This window comes from Sitophilus oryzae, unplaced genomic scaffold, assembly GCF_002938485.1.
Source record: "Sitophilus oryzae breed Bouriz unplaced genomic scaffold, Soryzae_2.0 scaffold_402_pilon_pilon, whole genome shotgun sequence".
Lineage (NCBI taxonomy): Eukaryota > Metazoa > Arthropoda > Insecta > Coleoptera > Curculionidae > Sitophilus > Sitophilus oryzae.
Genome location: NW_022146977.1, coordinates 1,473,434 through 1,495,938, shown reverse-complemented (window position 1 = coordinate 1,495,938; position 22,505 = coordinate 1,473,434). Strand labels below are relative to the sequence as shown.

At 31.8% G+C, this 22,505-nt stretch overlaps 1 protein-coding gene across 1 annotated transcript in view; it reads right to left on the bottom strand.

The window, feature by feature from the left end:
* Positions 1–811: 811 nt before the first annotated feature.
* The window catches only part of LOC115885613 (lachesin-like), a 149,523-nt gene continuing 127,829 nt past the window's right edge, over positions 812–22,505 (bottom strand). The window contains exons 5-6 of the mRNA XM_030904576.1: positions 16,471–16,639; positions 812–1,407 (exon numbers count right to left, since the gene is read on the bottom strand). Coding sequence (XP_030760436.1) covers positions 1,307–1,407; positions 16,471–16,639 — 270 coding nt within the window. The 3' untranslated portion in view covers positions 812–1,306. The remainder of the gene's footprint in view (positions 1,408–16,470; positions 16,640–22,505) is intronic.

The window sequence follows — 22,505 nt, the reverse complement described above, 5'->3', positions numbered from 1 at the left end:
AATTTTGTGGATATAGGTGTATATTTAATTATTGTCGATCTCATAATAGGTAATTTATTTAAAATCCCTAATCACCCGAAAAAATAGAAGATATGGCAACGTTGTAAATTTTCAAATTTCTAGATTAGGTCTAGAATATATTTGTCTCTCTTATTACATAGGAGAGAGAAAGAAGGATATATCAAATGTCAAACTTCCATCTGGTCTCAATTTTCTTTGCTATTTTGTTAAGAAAAGTGTTTTTCAGTAAAATGTTGGACACTTTTCTATCCCCAATCAAGTGTGGCTTTTAGATAAACTATAATATAATGAAAATATAGTGAAATTATTACTTTATAGAGCCGAAATAAAGAAAAATGCAATGTTGAAATAATTTTCCGTTTTTCTGAAAAACGGTAAGAGACCGCCAAGAAAAAAATAGATTCGTAATCTACGACCTCAAAATAGTGTGTATACCAATTTTGGTGAAAATCAGACGATTTCCAGTTTTCCCAATAATTACCACATTTTTTATTATTTGACAGTAAGTAACACCTAACAATTTCATAATAATGATTATTTTTTTTACAGATGGATGTAAGAAGATAGCTTTTATTTTTATTGTTTCAGTAATCCAGGGGGGGGGGGCAAATGCCCCCTCTTGCCACCCCTGTCCGGCGCCCATGGCCATGATCAATTAAAGCAGAAATAGCCTATACTTCGGAACTTAAAAACATCTCTACTAGAGTAAACCTCAATAAATAATAATAATATGAATTTTCAATAAGAGTGTCATTACAAAAACAATAAACACTATTTTATAAGTCAAAATCAATGCTAAAATTGCTGTAAATCGTTACTGTCTTAGTTTTGTGAAAATTGTTTGTTTGTGTCTTGGTTTTTTGAAACAGCCTCAAGAAACAATCTAACGAATTATTTGGTTGAATTGCCTTTGTAATTAATTGTGGAAATGTTAAAATTTCGTACATTTTGTTCTAAATTGGTAGTCGGCCAAAAAATATAGGCTGCATTAATGTTGACGATACCAATCTTAAAACAAAATTTCCTTCAAACTAATGCACTAATTTCCTGCAATAAACGAAGGAAGTATACATCGTATTCTGTCAGATAATAGACGAATGTAGTTATTCCGTTAAACACGACAACATAATGGACACAGTACGGTATGAAGTTCTAGGCGGCACGAAACCATACGACGTTTTCATGGAAGGAAAAAGTTCGACAGTGTAAAAGTCACGACATTGGTTTTTATTCTCTTTGTTTATTCTTGCTTTATTAGTGCGAACGGGTTGGATTTCTTGGGCGTTTAACTGTACGCCAGCAGAACGTAAGCGATGAATGCCAGCACGCCTAGGGAGGGCCCCATCCGTTGGTTGCCGCCATGTTGCATTGCTTCGGGATGTTCACCTAGCAACAAAAAAAGGAGTTAAAAATATATGTATCAAGAAAAAATCAAATATCAAGGAAAATTGTATAGAAATATACATAAAAATAATTAAAAAAGTTTGTATAATTGTATGTTCTAAAATGAACGATTAATTTAGGAAAATAAAAAGTTCCCAAACTTTAATTTCAGTGAAATAACGATCTACTCAACGCAGACAAAATTATGATTAATTTAAAAAAAATACAAATTTGCCAAATTTATTATTTCTACTCAACATGTTTATTTTTTGTCAATAATGACATGTATTGACTATTACCATTCTAAATATCTTGAGAACGGTTTCTCGTAGAGATTTTTACCAAGAGACATTTTTTACGTATAAAATCATGGAAATGTATGTTTTTTTTCACTCAGTAGTTTTATACAGGTACGGACGAAAGGTTATTACTGTTCAACCCTCTACAAGTAGGAGTCATACTGACATCAAAATCAGATTTTTCATCTCAAAAAACTCACAGACATCAATTTTCATCCAAATATTGACGTTACTTCAGAAAAAATCGAAATGAAAATGAAATTTCTACACCCTGTATCTCCGAAACTAAGCATTTTAGGACATACACGAAGATACGAACTTTTTTACCTATTTTTATCTGCAGAATATGCTGCCGCAGTTTCCGGAATACAGTTTGGACCACCCTGTATAGTGTCCACAAAAAATTCTGCATCCAATGGTATTTTTTAGAGAGATGAAAAACAAATAAAGTTTTACCACAATAGTTGTTATACTTGGACTAGATAGTTTATAAGTAACTAAAGCTCTAAGCTAACTAAAAGTTACTGTTTGATCCAGCTTGAAACAACAATTATTGTGTGTTGAGTATAGTAATTGTTTAAAAAAGTGATTTTAGTTCGGATCTATTTCCGATGTATTTTGAATATTTTTATAAAGGAAATTCCTTGTGATTCCAAAGTCCAATAATGTTAGTTTGTAAGGCCTTTGTAGGGATGTTGTTTTGTTAATCAACTCATTCAAACTGTTCTGATGACGGAAACAAATTTCTCGAAAGCTGAACAAATTGAAAAGTAGTTTTATTATCCTATGTGGTGATTATTGACTGTTTCCTCACTAAAATTAGTAGCTTTTTCTTAACTAACTAACAAAACCGCGTAGTTTTGTCATAAATATTTTAGATCAACCATGAGTACTCAGAATTGATCGTTACCTAGTTAACTGTTAACCAATTATGAAAAAGTTCGGAGTACCCAACAAATCTCTTACAGTGTGTAAGAAACAACAAGTCAAGAGTGTCACATCATGGATCACTGAGCGATCCCTTTCTAACAAATACAGAAGTTAGGCAGGGATGCGTTTTAGCGCCTATCCTATTCAACATATTCATGCCAGCGCTCTCCATTATAGTGGACAGCAAACTGCATGAAAGAGGATTGGGCATTAGATACAGATACGACAGCGGCGGCGGTCTGTTCAACATAAAAAGACTCATGGCAAAAACACGTACAAAACTCACCAGAGAACTTCAATACGCTGATGACTGCGATCTAGTTGCAAAAACGTTACATCAATTATGTGACAAATCTTTTCGGATTAATCACTTGTCTATGGGTAGCGTGACTATTTTATAATTATAAAAAACAACTAAGTTGAGCGGAAGGCAAACTTGGATAAAAAGTACACCGACTCTTTGGAGCGTATGTTTAATGCTTTGTCTTAGTGCTGTTAGTCTCTCAAATCTATTATAACTTACCTTAATTGCGGCCCGACCTCTGTCTGTAAATCTGTAGCTCATTTCTCGAGACTTTTCCGGACTGCTCTGGAGATATTCTGCCCGTTCATAAGGATCTTATTTATATACTTTTAAAACACTCTTATTTTTTACTATCTAAATAAAACGGCCGAGTTTTTAGAAAACATTTAAATTTAATATTAAAAAGAAAATAAAGAACAAATAAAAAAATATATATGTATATGATCGAAATTACTTGTTATTACTAAAAATGGAAAATAGATGGAAAAATACAAGAAAGTCTGGTGTCTGCTTTGTTGAAAAATCTGATAATTATATAATCAATTGAACCTTCATTACTAAATATTACTACAACACATTAAAATATTTTAGAAGAAAATTAAAAACATTTGACAAAAGGACATAAAAAAAATACTATTAGCAGATACCAGACTTAAAAACTTCAGGGGGTCACATCGTGAACCTTACCGAGTTTCGCGAACCCGAGAGAGAACCGTCTCTTTTAGAAACTTAAACCGAACTAACTTTTCTGCCTAAAAACAGCCCCGAGGTTCCAACATTACAGGGTTGAAGGGTGGTGCATTCGGTACTTCGCCAATAGGATCATCCCTAAAGGTACTGTTCTTTGCTTGATTGGTCAGCTTGACACCGCCCTTCAAACCAAATTGGTTCGACCTCCCGTTGTTAGATGGCAGTACTATGACCATTTTACGTATTTCATCCTAGTTTACGTCTAGATACGTGCTTTCCTAAAGTTCCCAGATCCTTTACAAACATCCGGCGATTGTTACATGCCATCAAGGGTGGTTATTGGTTTTACAATGTCCCAGCGTTTTTATCTAAGGTCTATCTTTACAATTTTCTGTTTACTTCTAAGTTCTACAGTTTATTTGCTTTGCCCTTCTATAAGTTTGGGAATTTAAAAATAGTCACGTTTGAAAGATGTTTGTTTTATTACTTCCTGCTAAAAGACCCTCTCCCGAAACTAATAACCGAAAACATCGACTTGAACGTAAAGGACATAGGAAATAATCTGTTAATCATATAAATAATAATATAAAGGAAATAATCTGTTACAATTACAAGAAATGCTGATTACATATACCTGGGCATACGAGCCTTTGGACTTTGAGCTGAACATCGATAAAACTAAAATCATGTGCACTCCCCCGGAAGATCACAACAATGTTATAAAAATCGGAGAAGAACTATTGAAATATGTAGCGGAATTCAATTATCTCGGCAGTTTGATTTTGGAAAAGGTCAATATCGACTCTGAAATTCAGCACAGGATTAGCAGCGCCTCAAGAGCATAAATTAAAAGACAGGGTTTTCTACAATCATGACTTGAGCACAAAAACAAAACTTGCTGTTTACCGAGCAATAATAAGAGACACCTAAGACAACTCTTGAGAATCAAATGGTTCTACCATGTCTCAAACGTATTGATCCTTGAAAAAGCTAACTTGGAGAGCGTTGAAGTCATGATTACAAAATCCTGTCTAAGATGGGCAAAATCCTGTCTAAGATGCTTTACAGTGAGCTTGTAAGGTGTAGCTGGTAAGAGGAAACCGGGTGGACGATTCAAAAGGTACAAGGATATTTTCCACGAAAACTTAAAGGGGATAAACATGCATAATGAGTGGGAAGAAGCAGCGCACAATGGAACGCAATGGAGAAGAATCGCTAACTCAGTTAACAATAAAGTAAAGAGGCAACAAAGCAATGAGCTTTTTGAATGTCCGGAGTGCGGAAGAGAGATAACATCACGTATCGGGCTTTTTAGTTACAGAAAGGCTCATGAAAGAAAATGCCTTACGTAACTATCTTCTGATGCGTATGAATTACTCGTCAGCGAGTAATGGTAGTATGTATGTATGTATGTTGTTGGAAATAATAAAAGAATATCCAATTAATCAAGGAAATTTTCCAAGAAAGTGGAACTTTACGGATATTTTATAGTTAAAGTTTAGAATATTTTCTAGTAGTGGGAACTATCGAATGAATACTATCGAAACATTCGATAGTTGCAATTCATTCGAATAATTCGATAGTTAGTAAGAAAACATTCGTTGAAAACTATTCGAATAAAAATTATCGAATAGATCCGTCATCTGCCTTGAAATATTGTATTCTAGTAATTCGGCAGCAAAAACCATTCATTTATAAAATTCATTCATTTATAAAATTCATTCATTTATAAAATTCATTTATTTATTAAATTCATTCATTTATAAAATTCATTCATTTATAAAATTCATTCATTTATAAAATTCATTCATTTATTCGTCAGGATCGATTATAATAAAATATTAACTGAATTTTAGTTGTCGCCCGGCGACGTAGGTTTTTTTCCGAGAAAGCGGTCGGTGGCAATGCTATGAAAGAAGCCGGCATCTTTGATTTTTTGCGGAGTCATATATAGATAAGGACACATTATTTTTTTTATTGAGGTGCTAGTATTTACACAGAAAATACATTATGAAGGGCGCTGTTACCATATTTTTGTATTAGTTGATATTAGCAAAGAATATTATTGTTTGGCTTTAGTTAGTTAGGGATAGTATGTCTATATATTCTGCATTTTTTTATTAATATTCTGTTGTTACACTGCAATAATACTTGTTATTTTGGATGTAGGAAAATTATTTTTAATGTTTTTAAGCAAAGACTGGTTTAATAAATAATAATAACAGTAATAATTTGTTATACCTATTAACAACAAAATTTAAAATCATTTAATATAAAAATTTAATTAGTTAGTTTATTAAGTTAAATATAAACAAAAATTAGATGTCAAAATTATTTATATTAGATCCTATTTAAAAATAATATAGTCACTAATTTTTTTGGCAACGTTGGTTTATTAAATAATAATAATTACAGAACTAATTTGTTATATTAACAACAAATTTTAAAATCATGAAATATAAACATTTATTAATTTTCTAAGCATGCATTACTTATATTAGGTGCTTTATATTACTATTTAAAAATTATATTTACTTTTACTGTCATTTACTTTAAAAAATAAATGAAATATTTTTTCTTCGCAAAAAACTACATGTAAGAGAATTAGCATAAACAAAATATAAACATCGTTAACTTTTTTTTTTGAATTGGCACGTGTAAAACTTTCATTTTAATTTTCTCACCCCATAGTTTGAGTTCGATAACCATTTACTTAAATATGATTATACAACCACATTACTTAAATATGATTATTAAGTTCAACTAATTCATATTATTAAAACATCTAAAATACAAATATGTATTTTTAAAATTAATTGTAAGTTTATCTCATCTCTCTTAAAAATTGCTACTTCTCAAAATTTCCCATTAAAAAATAGACCATATACCATATAAAATGAAATAATTGAAAGATCGGACTACGGAAAACCACACAAATTATCGGAAAAATTTTGACCACCTGCACATGCACACAATCGTCAATAAATAAAATTAAAAAATAACTACTATTTTAGTATTTTAACTATTTTAATAAACGCAAAAATAGCACAGTATTTATACGGCGAAGTTATAAAAATTTGGAAGAACCAATAATGCACTGACGCATACAAAATCCAAACGAATACTAAATTTCATTTATCAAAAGCATTCGATAGTCGTGGCTCAACGATAACCATTTAGTCGCACGGCGAGGTTGTCACATATGCTTTAGTTTACAAATGAATGAATGATTTTATTCGAATAAAACCATTCGATAGTTGAAATCATTCATTCATTAACCATTCGATAGTCTAATTCATTCGATAGTTCCCATCGCTAATATTTTCCTTTTCACTAGTAACACAAAATTAAAATTTAATTTTCTTAAAGTTAACTACATACACGCGCGAATAAACTCTTTACAAAGTTTATCCAGCCAAAGTTAAAATATTAAGACAACGTTACCATATATTTTTATTCGTACTTTATTGTTAATAATTCATAATTAACAACAAAAAGGGGGTTAATTTAGTTTATTCTGTGCAATATAACTGGCCGCTGAACGTATTAAATTTTCCACTAACTAATGCGGTGCATAAATACAAAGTTAACAGGCTTTATTACTGCTACTTTGTTTTCATTTTAAAATTGTTTTTAACAAAATTTATCTAAATTAATCTAGTTCCTTAGTTTATATGTAGGTACTGCAATCTTGTTTAAGTGTCAGTGCTTTTTCAATCATAAATAAACTATATTGCTTATTAAATAAAACTAGTTTGAATATTGTCTGAATAGAAAGTCCAACATAATGTCTAAGTGTTAACAATATCTTAGTGTTACCATACACGATGTTATAATACATTTTATTACTTATTGCCATTACTCGCTGACGAGTATTTGACAAGCATCAGAAGATGGTTATGCAAGGCGTTTTCTTTTATGAGCTTTTCTGTGACTGAAAAGCCCGAAACGTGATGTTATCTCTCTTCCGCACTCCGGACATTCAAAAATCTCATTATTTTGCTGCCTCTTTACTTTTTGTTTGTCGTTGTTAACTGAGTTTACAATTCTTCTCCATTGAGTTCTATTGTGAGCTGCTTCTTCCCACTTATTCTGCATGTTAATCCCCTTTAAGTTTTCGTGGAAAATGTCCTTGTATCTTTTGAGTTTGGCCTCCTCTTACTGACTACAAGCTCATCGTAAAGTAGAGATTTTGGTATGCGGTTTTCTTGCATTCTGCATACGTGACCAGCCCATCTTAAGCGGGATTTTGTAATCATGATTTCAATACTCTCGCAGTTAGCTTTTTCATGGATTGATACGTTTGAGACATGGTTGGTACCATTTAATTCTTAACAGTTGTCTAAGGTGTCTCTGTTGCAACTTGTTCAATGCGTTCGTGTGCCGAGGTACACTCAGCAATTTTCGTTTTTATGCTCAAGTCATGATTGTAGAAAACCCTGTCTTTTAATTTCCAGAACGCTTTTGAGGCGCTGCTAATTCTGTGCTGAATTTCAGAGTCGATATTGGCCTTTTCCGAAATCAAACTGCCGTGGTAATTGAATTCCGCTACATATTCCAATAGTTCTTCTCCGATTTTTATAGCATTGTTATGATTTTCCGGGGGAGTAAACATGATTTTAATTTTATCGATGTTCAGCTTAAGGCCCAAAGCCTCGTATGCCCAAGGTATATGTGTTTGACATTTCCTGTAATTTTGCTGTAAGGTTTTCGCAACTAGAGTGCAGCCATCAACGCATTGAAATCCCGTGATGTATTATATACGTGTGAGGCCCTGAGTCTTTTTATGTTGAATATACCGCCTGCATACCTGTTTTTAACACCTATTCCTCTATCCTGGAGTTTGCTACTGTCGACTATAATAGAGAACGCTGCCATAGATATGTTGAATAGGAGATAGCTAAGACACATCCCTGCCTAACTCCATGTTATAATATTCTGTTAAATAGAGCAATATTCTTCTAATATCGACTATAATAAATTATATACGATAATATGAACGTACTTAACATGGTGGACTTATTAGTTAGGTACTCTAGGAATATTAAGAACACAACTATCTAAAAGCAGTTAAGTGGCACGATAATTTTGGAAATTCAATGTACATATCGAATGAAAACCATATCGATCAAATAAAGGGTAATATGTCTTGAACTAACGTTTCAATTAGAGACTTTACGGTCTGAATTAAGCAATTTAATTGGTTACCGACAGCAAGCTTCCACCAATCCGGATTGAAAATACGGCGTACTCTCAGTGGCGCTACAACTATAATGTAAGAAGGGTACTGGAAGAAAATAAGACGTCCATTTTTGTCGAAATTGAGATTACTACCGCAATCTGTTGATAATTCCATTTACTATATATCTATACTAATATATAAAATTCTCAAATGACTCACTGATTAATCACGATCCTGCTCAAATCACTCAACGTAAGAAGCTCAATTTTGGCATACAGGTTGATTCTAGCGTGTAGAGGTTCGATAAGAAGGGATTTTTCGAAATTCAGGTTCCAATATTACAATATTTTTTATTTAAAAAACGGTCAAATTTCCGAAAAAACGCTTAAACACATATTTTTTATTTTGTTTTTTACATATTTTAAGATTTTTTAAAAATGTATACAGGGTGTTTCGAAAAATCTGGTCATTTATTAATCACGATCCTCCTTAAAGCGCTTGACGTAAAAAGCTGATTTTTGGAAAACGGATTGACTTTAGGGTGTAGAGGTTCGATAAGAAGGGATTTTTCGAAACTCGAATTCTAAGGGGGTGAAACTACCCCTCAAATATTAGAATATTTTTTATTTAAAAACCGGTGAGTTTTTCGGAAAAACTCTTAAACACGTATATTTTATTTTGTTGTTTTACATATTTTAAGATTCTTTAAAAATTTATACAAGGTGTTTCATAAAATATGACCATTGAGTAATCACGATTCTGCTTAAACTGCTTGACGTTTAAAGCTGATTTTTGGCAAACGGATTGACTGTGGGGTGTAGAGGTTCGATAAGGAGGGGTTTCTCGAATCTCAAATTCCAAGAGGGTGAAAACGCCCCTCAAATATTACAATATTTGTTATTTAAAAAACGGTTGGTCTTTCGGGAAAACCCTTGGACAAGCATAATTTATTTGGTTTTTTTTACATATTTTGAAATTTTTTAAAAAATCATACAGGGTGTTCCAAAAAGTTGGGTAATTGATTAACCACGATTCTGCTCTAGTTTGTATGTTAATGGAAATTCTTGCTTTGCTTTATCATTACCATTACAAATGATTAATTCGACGCGAACGAAGTCGCGGTTACACGCTAGTTTTATTATAAAAATATTAATCTTTGAGTGGTAAAGTAGTACTGCCACTGACTAGACTATTTCTTGCGGTAGGAATCTGATAATTGCTCTAGAAGGAAAAGCGAGTTGGAGCTGTTTTCTCTCTTCTAAAACTCGGAACCTTTAAAGAATTTCAAAGTGTCGACCAATTACCTTTAAGAAACGTCGGTAAAAGTTTCGCAACATTATTTATTGTTTCGTTTGAGTTTCACTTCTTTCAACTCTTAATCTGTTCTCCGTTATCAGTTTACGGGATGGTGAGCTCGAAAAGAATCTTCAAAGTTTCAAAAATTTAATAACATACATTTTGACCAATATTTTCTTATCGTTTTTATTCTAAAATTAATAATATATTTATATTATTAAAAAAACTCTACATATGCTTTTTTAAAATGAAAAGATCCTTTTGAAAAGACAATCGTTTTATGATGTAGCGTTTTTTAAACAACTACCACTGCGAACGGCAGCTTTTCATCGGAGAGCAGTCGTGGATAAGGTATTTCACTAGAGAGAAAATTAACCAGTAATAATTAACAAAAGATATATAGATATTGGGCGCCAGGCGTGTACAGAGAAAGAAAACACAGTTGTATAATACTTAAAACTAATGACTATATTTATTCATGATGAATTCTGATGGTAAATAGCATTGTACAATTTTAATAATTATTATAGTGGTTATTTGTTGAGTAAAACTATGTATGTAAATAATATTAAATATGTTCTATGAAAAAACTATGTAAAAATACAATGCGTGTAACGTTATAGAAAATATAAGAAAAGTAGCATTACTTTATTTAAATTGTCAAATTTTATGCGGTGTTAAATCTGATATATTGCAACCTGTAGATTCTAGAATCTATGTCTCGTTATTCATCTGTTAATATAGCGCAATAATAATATCTATAGAAAGTAATACTATTACAAGGCGTAATACAATGAAACCTAAAATCTAAATCACATTGTAACTACTGAATCGACATAAATGTTCTTAATAATCTAACCACTAAATATAGTCTGTACGATATTATTTAAAATGTACGTTACTGTTTAAGACTGAAAATATAGAAAATCTAAAACATAAAAAACTAGAACGTAAATCTACACTTAGCTGTTCTTTATGTAATCTTGCTTCAAACAGTAGCAGCGTGAGGTGGTCTCGGGTCTCTGTACTCAGCCATCCAACACAACCAAAGGGGCCAGCATGAGACACCATAAATTGGTACAGCCGTAACTACCTAGCTTACAGCTGGGAACGAAGCAGCATGGGACTCAAGCTACATCCACGCTGTGGCACTTATATGTAAGAAAAAATCGTTCTTACTGGGGACACTCGTCCACAGGACATCCGTACATAAGATAATGTCCGTACACAAGACACTACCTTGGACACAGTCCGTACCTTGGACACAGTCCGTACCTTGGAAATAGTCCGTACCTAGGACACAGTCCGTACCTGGGACGCAGTCCGTACCTTGGAAATAGTCTGTACCTTGGAAATAGTCCGTACCTTGGACACAGTCCGTACCTTGGACACAGTCCGTACCTTGGAAATAGTCCGTACCTTGGAAATAGTCCGTACCTTGGACACAGTCCGTACCTTGGACACAGTCCGTACCTGGGACGCAGTCCGTACCTTGGAAATAGTCCGTACCTTGGAAATAGTCCGTACCTTGGACACAGTCCGTACCTTGGACCCTAAAAATATGAAACTCTTGTTTAAAACCAAACAAGGTCTAATAAACAAAATAAACCTACCTCGAAATACTTCCGAGGGCTCAATAAATAATAAACAACCTGTCCTTTCTTCCATGTGACATTCTGGAGGACAAAAAGAAAAGGGACGCCAACGTGCCAGCAAAACACAAATACAAGTTGGGACATCCGTAACTCTACCCTAAAAATATTCAATAATAATATCGAATCTATAAAAGGTAATAACTCATCTTTACCTGTAGCCTCGAAATAGCAGCTGATTCAAATTATACAGCAAGACTTAAATAATCACCATTTCCAAAAGCTGGGATACAACAGAGCGTCAAAACAAAGTGAGGTTAAGCACGGAGAGAGTTGACAGAAGCGACGTTGACAGCGCGCGCCTCCACAGAATAGTAACAGGGTTGTGTCGAACGATAACAGGGTTGGCGACTAGGGAACGTAAAAATTACGCGTCAAATAAACTATCCGGCCTGAACGAGAGGGAATCCGGTGATGATAGGCCAGACATCATATATCATATGTAAAAAAGACATGTAACGAACTAAAAACGTTACAATGCAGTTAACAGGAAAGGAAGCATTTTGAGCATTTGCTTTCATCTAGCTAATTTTTGTCACATAATTATAGGTTTATATCTAGTTTTAATTGTGTAATAATTAGAATATGTTTTAAACGTGTATCTTTTTATTACCGTTGAGTATTTTACTCTACAATCTTGAATTTTTGTTAAATTAACAAAAGGTATATCATACAAATTTTTTCAAATAATAAAGATCTACTAATGCAAAATCATAAAAATTAAAATATCTAGGAAAATCATTATCTGAGGGGTAGGCAACCTTAATAATATTTTAAAGATATATAAATTCCCCATTGAACACCGGAAAAATATACTGGGTGTTCCACTTAAAAAAATGTATATAAACTTGTACCAATTAACTTTTTACAGCTTTAAACACAAAATAGGAAAAAAGGATTTAAAAAGAATTATTAGGGGTATTAGTCGGGCTACCCGCAATAGCTATTAATTTCATTGGCAAGCTACGAAAAAAGGAATTGTCTTCAATGGCTCGTAGCGCTTTGCGAGCGAACAAAAACCTGACCCGACACGAGGCTCCAAAACGGCCGACCTCGTTTTTTAACCAAGACCCATTTTACAGTAATTAATCAAAGCGATGTCAGAAAGTTATTGGAATTAGAGTATTTGTATTGCAAATGAAATTTCGAGCTTTAATGAACTGGCAAATGAAATTTTAATGTATTTAATACAGAGGCTCAAATAATAAGGTTCCTCAATATTTAGAAAAAAAAACTGCATGTTGTAATAGATATTTACGATACAAGTGAGTTAACAGCATCATTAAAATACGCGTGAGTACACAAGTATCTTAATGGAGTTAACTGGCGTGTATTGTACCGGGTGTCCCACTAAGATTAGCTCTCGGCTGTATCTCGGAAAGTATTCGCCGTAGGGGCTGCGGAAAAAAATATTTATAACTAAAGAGACTATGAGAAATTGTTGGAAATTATTTTCAAGTTTCTAGAACGACCGCTAGGGGGCGCAACTGCAACAAAAAATAAGAAAATGGAGTTTTTACACAATTTTGCCTAGATAAGGTGAACTATAAGTAACAGCTTCATAATCTTCAGTAAATTTTGAATATTTTTTGTTAGAGCCATTTTCCTCTATCCACCAAAATAAAGTGGTGGGGGAAGGTTAGATCTGTTTTTATTTAAATATTAATAACTCTGGACTGGATGATCGGTATCCAACAAACGAGGGCTCGTTTAAAAGAGCGTTTCTTACTCTATATTATACTATATAAACAATAATAATAAGCTTTTGAACGTAGACGCTAGGGGGCGTTGTCTTACAATTTAACAAACACTGCGCGTTTTTTCAAAAAAATTATATGCAATAGTATATGTAATTATAGGTGATCGGAAAGAGTAGTAAAAGATTAAAAAGTCAGCGAAAACCGCATCTTGATATCTTCTTTCAAACCGAAGATATTAGCAAAATTATAATAAATACCAAAAAATAAGCCCTTAATTACCTTGTTTTTACAATACGGTATCAGTAGCCCTCTTGATTATGCCCATTCTAACAAAAAATAAGATAAAAACAGTTAGTTTATTTTAAAATCGACGAAATACCACAATACCATAATGCCAGAGGTATTAATATCTAATAATTAAGATATTAATAACAGTGGACAAGAAACGATGATCCAGTGAAGTCATGGTAGGCTTTGGAAAAAAGTTGCTTTTGACGTAATAGTCTAAACGTCAAATTGTTATTAGATCAACATTTTGATAGCCTTAGCAGCGTTTTTTAATGCTTTTATTATTTGAAGTAGTTGAAGTTGTTGGTATTTTAAAAAAGCAATCAAAAGATAAAAAACGCTGCAAAGACTATCAAAATGTTGATCTAATAACAATTTGATGTTTATACTATTACGTCAAAAGCAACATTTTTGCAAAGCCTACCATGACTTCACTGATTCATCGTTTCTCTTGTTCACTGTTATTAATATCTTAATTGTTAGATATTAATGTGACCCACTCTTAGTAAAATACAATACAAATAGATATTAATACATCTGGTATTATGGTATTCTAGTATTTCGTCGATTTTAAAATAAACTAACTGTTTCTATCTAATTTCTTTGTTAAAATGGGCATAATTAAGAGGGCTACTGATACCGTGTTGTAAAAATAGAACCACTCTATTAATGGGCGAGTATTAATAAATTTATTTTCTAACATGTCTTGAAAACCTTTCTCTACAAAACGTAAGTAACGTTCACTGGTTAACGTATCCTCGAAACTGTATGGCCAAGAAAAGTTGAACCAATAATCCTACACGCTTTTCTTCATTTGAAAAACTCTTATTTACAATTTTTGTTTATTTTAATTCACAAAGATTGAATATGACAATTTCATATTTTTGAGAGCAACGACGATTGAACTTGTTTCCATGGCTAACTAAGTGAAATTAGTCAAGAAAGATAAGAATTGGCTATAACTCAGTAATTTTGTGAAAAAAACATATTATAGCTTATATCGCTGAAAAGCTTAGAAAATGACGCTGTTTATGAAGTCATGGCCAACTATGGTTTCCATTTAAAAAAACATATGTTTGTGTCATATGTCAAAAATGACAGGCTTTAGAAAAAATCGGAGAACACAATCTCATTAGGGATGTGAATATCTACAACTTTTATCTGAAAACTTTTTGTCTAAAATAGATTATAATGGAATTAGGGACAATTTTTAAAATAGCCAAAATTTGTTTTTTTTCGAAATATCTAGTAAGCCATGAACTTTTTCAAAAATCTGAAAGGCGCTTATTTATGATCCCATAAAACTGCAATTCTTTCCCTATTTAATTGACTCTCTATCTCCAGTAGTTTCCGAGATACCCGTAGAACATCGTAGGAAACTCACCCTGTATACCTATCCTAAAAATCAAATCAATTACCTTAATACCTTTGTTCAAATAACACCATGCATGGCAATGTCAATATGACAGTAAGTAATATTGATGTCACTAGTTTAGAAAATGAGCGATTCGGAAAGTATTTCCTCTGACATTGAAGAAGAGGCATTCAGAGCCATTTCTGGATTGCTTCCAGTAAGGTCGAAACAGAAGTACGAATATACATACTCTATGAAAAATGGCGCACCGAAACAAAAATAACACAACTTTGGAAATGAAAAGGTACTCATAACATATTTTTCCAATTTATCCGCTACTTATAAGCCCTTTGGGCTTTCTATTCAATGATACGTACGATGATATCTATTAAAATGAATTCAAACTGTATCATTAACATTTATAATAAATAAGTTTTCATGTTTTTATAATTATTATTATCAATTGAACAGTTTATATAAATATTTTTTCTCTTTGGTAGTCGTCTAAACAAGGAATACGGTAATGAAAATGCGTGAGTTAAGAGCTTCTTAACTCACTGACGTAGATAAAGTATATTATCAATTACTAACTGGTTTAAGAACAATTATAATTCAGTAAGGGAATCCACCTACAAACCGCTGTGTATTGAGGGTTATCATTGTCACGTGCCCTAGAAGGGATTGCAGAGGTTTAGAGCAAATATCCTTGAGTCCGATAAACAAGAGTAGTTTGGAGAGTTACGGGTCAATTTGGGAATTAATGAGGATATTGTAAGTCGGTATGTCTAGCTCTCGTCTCTGATTTGATTTAAACAAAGAAAATTGAAGAACCTTTAATAAATATTAAGAATAATTGGCGAAAATATGAAGTTTTATGTTAGTATCACAAATTATATTTGGCAATAAGATTCCAAACAGCTTAAAAAAATTGAAAAAAATTAAAATAATTCAAAAAATACGTAGTTGTTCTATGTCCACAGAATAATGGAACTCCCCGTATATTTTGTCGGTCTGCTATGGAAATTAAATCCTCCAAAAAATGTTTAAAAATTATGCAAAATATGAAGCAGACTATACAGGTATAAAAGTATTATTATAAAAGGTGTGTCATAATTTGACAAATTATGTATGAGTTTACTGATTTTGCTGGTATATAAAATAAAAAGGAAGGAAGGTTAGACGTATACCGGTTATGTATGGAAAAATAGGCATATATTAAAACTTACAGAACCTAAGTTTAGAATGTCTTTTAAAAAAGGACATTAAAGAGATTTAGAAATTTTATCTACTTTTCAGATGCACAAAATAAATAAAAAAAGAAAAATAATTATCTCATTTCTGGTTTAGACACGTAAAACAAACAATACATACCGTTTAAAACGTGTACCGTCACGTTGGCTGGTCTAGCGTTAGAAGGGTTGCACTGGTAGTTACCGGAATCGGATGGGCGTGCTTTCTGAATTAGAAGAACGCTTCTGCTGGTTTCGCCTCTCTCTGTAGCTACGCTGACTCCACCTCTTGAGCTTGAATAACTGATTATCTAAAAAATGCGTAAAACGAATGTCATTATAAAAGAATAATAAAAATTTTTGCTAAACTAAAAAAAAACACAGAAAGTTTAAAATAAATTGCATGTTTATCTGAGATTGGTTAGTTTCAGATAACATTTATTCAGTCGGAGTTAGAAATAAATTAAGCAATTCAAGGTTTCTGTAAAAAATTGTTTTAAATTTATACTGGATTGTTTTTACAAGAGGAAAATCTTTTTTGTTACTGACATTTTGAGAAAAATGCATTCTTCATAAAAAAATTGCTTGTACTAAAATTATTAATCACGTTTACACTTTTCAAAATGTCTATACCGTTTTAGAGAAAATAATATGGTTGAATTTTCTAATCCTAAAGATCAAAAAAATTCTAAAAATCAAAAGATGCTTCTATGGTAAAATAAATTCGATTTCAATCTTTGATAGATGGTTATTATTAATTTTGAATGTTTGTTAAAGTGTCACATGTTCCGATAACTATTATCACTCTTTCCGTAGCATTAAACTAAATAAATTTTGTGCTTCTTTAACATCTTAAATCAACAAAAAATATGATATTAATTAAAATTCTATCAATAACAATCTATCAAAGAACGAAAACGAAATTTTATTACCATAGAAACGCGTTTATAGAACTTTTAGGAAAAAATTCAACCATATTTTCATGTTTATTTTTTTGTTCTTTAAAACGGTGTGGAAGTTTGAACGGAATTAACCATTTTCGAACAAACAAAATTTTTTATGAAGAATGCGTTTTCTCAAAATTTCAATAATAAAAAAAGTTTTCCTTTTATTTTATAATAACGTTTAAAAAATAGTAGGAAAAAATATATACACCATAATATTATTGTGGTAAATATTTATTGCCAGTTTTACGAAGAAGGAATATAAGTAACAAATATATTTACGAGAAAGTTCTATATTCTCGCTAAGCCCCAACCTATTACTTAATGACAAATGTTCGAAGGCAATTTGCAAATTACCATTTCGTTCCTCCCTTCCAAAAACGCCACTTTGAATGTTTTGCATTTTAAATTCGTTACAGTTCAACCGCGAACGATACATAAGTGTACGTATGAGAGAGTGTTTGTGCGTTTGCACGTGTGTTACGGAGCAATGCCGCCTTAAAGACAAAAGGCTTCACTGACGTCATTTTATTAGATTTCTTTCTAGAACTAAACTAAATCCTAAAACTACCGAGCTTATACAGGGTGTTTCAAAACAAATGCGAAAAACTTTAGGGGGTGATTCCTTATTCAAAATAAAGGGTAGTTTGCTTTATAAACGTTGGGTTAGGGAGATATCGCGGTACAAAGATGGCGGAAAAATAATGTTTTTATTTTTTAACTTGAAAACGAAAAGAGATAGACTAATGAAATTTTATGGAAGCATTACTGTTATGAAAATACACTTTCAGGTAATTTTTTTACTTTTTTAAAATGAGTGGAAGGGGTTGAAATAAACTACTCCTATCATTCTTGTTAACGAAATTTAAAGAAAAATCTTATCAAACACATGCAAAAAAATTAATTTGGATAGTTTAGTTTGTTTAGAAACTTTTTTATCTCTTGTATTTTTTTGATAAAACTCACCGATTTGAAATTAAAAAATTAAATGTAAAGCATTATATGTCAGGACAAAAAACATTTTTAGATTAAGAATCTAGTGATAATAACGATAATAATAATCATCTAGATAATAACGTATTGCAGTAGAGTAATGTCAAATAAAATAATATTAGGAACATCCTAAAAAGTAACAGCGGCCGACTAGATTTTTTCCTAAAAAAATTACAGCAGCCCACTAGATTCTTTATCAGAAAATGTTTTTTGTCCTGACATGTAATGCTTTACATTTTATTTTTTAATTTCAAATCGGTGAGTTTTATCAAGAAAATACAAGAGATAAAAAAGTTTCTAAACAAACTAAACTATCCAAATTAATTTTTTTGCATGTGTTTGATAAGATTTTTCTTTAAATTTCGTTAACAAGAATGATAGGGGTAGTTTATTTCAACCCCTTCCACTCATTTTAAAAAAGTAAAAAATTACCAGAAAGTGTGTTTTCATAACAGTAATGCTTCCATAAAATTTTATTAGTCTATCTCTTTTCGTTTTCAAGATAAAAAATAAAAACATTATTTTTCCGCCATCTTTGTTCCGCAATATCTCCCTAATGGTTGACTTTTGACCCAACGTTTATGAAGCAAACTACCCTTTATTTTGAACAAGAAATCACCCCCTGAAGTTTTTCGCATTTGTTTTGAAACACCCTGTATACTAGAGCGGCTTAACCATGAGGTCAAATGGTCAATGCTCCCCCCAAAAAATCAGGAGGAAATTAGAAAAACTTATTTAAATTATACATTTTGAAAATCACTTTTTTTTATCCTAAAATATTCAAAACTATTCCCAATCCGTCCAATTTTCGCTTGAAAACATTTTATTTTACCCACTTTCTCTACTGCCGGTCAAAATTTAATTTTGTCCTTCGTTCCCGCTATGTTTGACACGCATTAAACTCCAAGTGCCGTGGCTCGTGACGTCAACAGGGTAAGGTATGTATAGAAAATATAATGGGTTAAGGTGCGATAGATATAGTTTATATTGGCCATTGACCGCGTCATTCATTAAAGGATTTGTAAGGTAGGCAACTTTATATACACTTGTATTTGGTAGTTTACTGACAGACGATATAAAAAGTGGCTGTTTTTGTCTTTGTCTAGAAACCAGCGTGTTATTATTAGTAGTGGGAACTATCGAATGAATACTATCGAAACATTCGATAGTTGCAATTCATTCGAATAATTCGATAGTTAGTAAGAAAACATTCGTTGAAAACTATTCGAATAAAAAATATCGAATAGATCCGTCATCTGCCTTGAAATATTGTATTCTAGTAATTCGGCAGCAAAAACCAATCATTTATAAAATTCATTCATTTATGAAATTCATTTATTCGTCAGGATCGATTATAATAAAATATTAACTGAATTTTAGTTGTCGCCCGGCGACGTAGGTTTCTTTCCGAGAAACCCGACAGCGGTCGGTAGCAATGCTATGAAAGAAGCCGGCATCTTTAATTTTTTGCGGAGTCAGATATAGATAAGGACACATTTTTTTTATTGAGGTGCTAGTATTTACACAAAAAATACATTATGAAGGGCGCTGTTGCCATATTTTGGTATTAGTTGATATTAGCAAAGAATATTATTGTTTGGCTTTAGTTAGTTAGGGATAGTATGTCTATATATTCTGCATTTTTTTTTTATTAATATTCTATTGTTACACTGCAATAATACTTGTTATTTTGGATGTAGGAAAATAAGTTTTAATGTTTTTAAGCAAAGACTGGTTTAATAAATAATAATAACAGTAATAATTTGTTATACCTATTAACAATAAAATTTAAAATCATTTAATATAAATATTTTTTTAAGTAGTAGCAAAATATAAACAACAAATTAGATGTCAAAATTATTTATATTAGATCCTATTTAAAAATAATATAGTCTCTAAATTTTTTGTGTGTGGCAACGTTGGTTTATTAAATAATAATAATTACAGAACTAATTTGTTATATTAACAACAAATTTTAAAATCATGAAATATAAACATTTATTAATTTTCTAAGCATGCAGTGTAATGGATGAAAAATATAAATAAAAAATTAGAAATCAAAATTATTTATATTAGGTGCTTTATATTACTATTTAAAAATTATATTTACTTTTACTGGCATTTACTTTAAAAAATAAATGAAATATTTCTTCGCAAAAAACTACATGTAAGAGAATTAGCATAAACAAAATAAAAACATCGTTAACTTTTTTTTAATTGGCACGTGTAAAACTCATTTTAATTTTCTCACCCCATAGTTTGAGTTCGATAACCATTTACTTAACCACATTACTTAAATATGATTATTAAGTTCAACTAATTCATATTATTAAAACATCTAAAATACATATATGTATTTTTAAAATTAATTGTAAGTTCATCTCATCTCTCTTAAAAATTGCTACTTCTCAAAATTTCCCATTAAAAAATAGACCATATACCATATAAAATTAAATAATTGAAAGATCGGACTACGGAAAACCACACAAATTTTCGGAAAAATTTTGACCACCTGCACATGCACACAATCGTCAATAAATAAAAATAACTACTATTTTAATAAACGCAAAAATAGCACAGTATTTATACGGCGAAGTTATAAAAATTTGGAAGAACTAATAATGCACTGACGCATACAAAAATCAGACGAATACTAAATTTCATTTGTCAAAAGCATTCGATAGTCGTGGCTCAACGATAACTATTTAGTCGCACAGCGAGGTTGTCACATATGCTTTAGTATACAAATGAATGAATGATTTTATTCGAATAAAATCATTCGATAGTTGAAATCATTCATTCATTAACCATTCGATAGTCTAATTCATTCGATAGTTCCCATCGCTAGTTATTATTGTAATTTGTAATACTGTTTATTAGTTGAGAATCAACATAGTTGATTAAGAAATATCGAATGCATTATTTCTATATAAATATATTACAGGATTTCAGTCATATCGCTGGAAAAAATTTTGCCGTTTGGGCAGTGCCATGCCCTTTCTAATTTGAAGTTCAATAAAACACAAGTTTACTTAATTAGGATGAGTTGCATAGAGGCCACTAGCTTTTTAATTTTAACAGCCGGGTGGTTGGGGTTCAAAGATATTAATAAAAGGTCGCCACGAGATTATACTCTATGAACGCGGCATAAAAGATGTTACTATTAAGTAGACTTCAACACTAACCTTGAACTGTTGCGTGTAACTACCATGAACTTCAAATATACTATAATTACTTGAACTTAAGTGACTCTAACTTAACTATGAGACTAGACTGTAAATAATACTACTAAAAATATTTAAGCAATTTATTAAAATATTAAAAAGTTAAATATATATAAAAAAAAACGAATGAAATGTAAAATGTAATACGTTAAGAAATTATTTAAATCGAAAAGTTGGAAAAAAATAGAATTTTAAATTAAATGTAATAACTAAACCTATGATGTCAAACCCCCTTATCTAACTTAATACTAGATACAATCAGGGTGGTTCAAACCCATAAATCAAATCTAAAATTATACAAATATCTAAACAGTCTTTCTCTACTCGTTGTGATATACTTGAAAACTTTCTCCGGCTGAGCTACGGCGTATAGCTACAGGGTTGCTACGGCGGTGTACAGCAGCTCGGTGTACTGTCACTGGAGCCCCCTGTAATGTCAGCAGAGGTACAGGTGAAAGGTAGGTGTTGAGAGTTCAAATGATGAACATAAAAAAACCCTAAATAACATTGGTTGTCTTAGAACAGAGCCTCAGTATTAGAACAAGGACTAGCACAACGTGTAGGAGTTAATAAAGGTAATAAAGAAGGACTAATCAAATCTGAACTTTACCTCAACGAGGGTTTATGATGTCCAACGGGTAACTCTACACACGGGCAACAGGAACGGATGGAATTCTGGACTGTTCTGTGCTGTACGGTCTGGATCGGTCTTATTGCTCTACAATTACGAACAACCAAATAAGATTTAAGAAAGATAACACTCAACTAATCTTTCTACACCACGTGGGCGTGGAAAAGTCGAAAACCAGACAACAATATGAACAAAAATCAGTTGAGCATTGACTTAGAATAGGCAGAAGAATTATAGTATACCTTGGAACTGTTCGGGGACTTCTTGGGCACGTGGAATCGAAATATCGGTCGGAAAATTTGGCTATTTTAATCCCATTGCGGAAATTGGTCGGCGGTCCATAAAAATCATCAAAATCCAACCACGTCTCTGACCAAACGTGTTT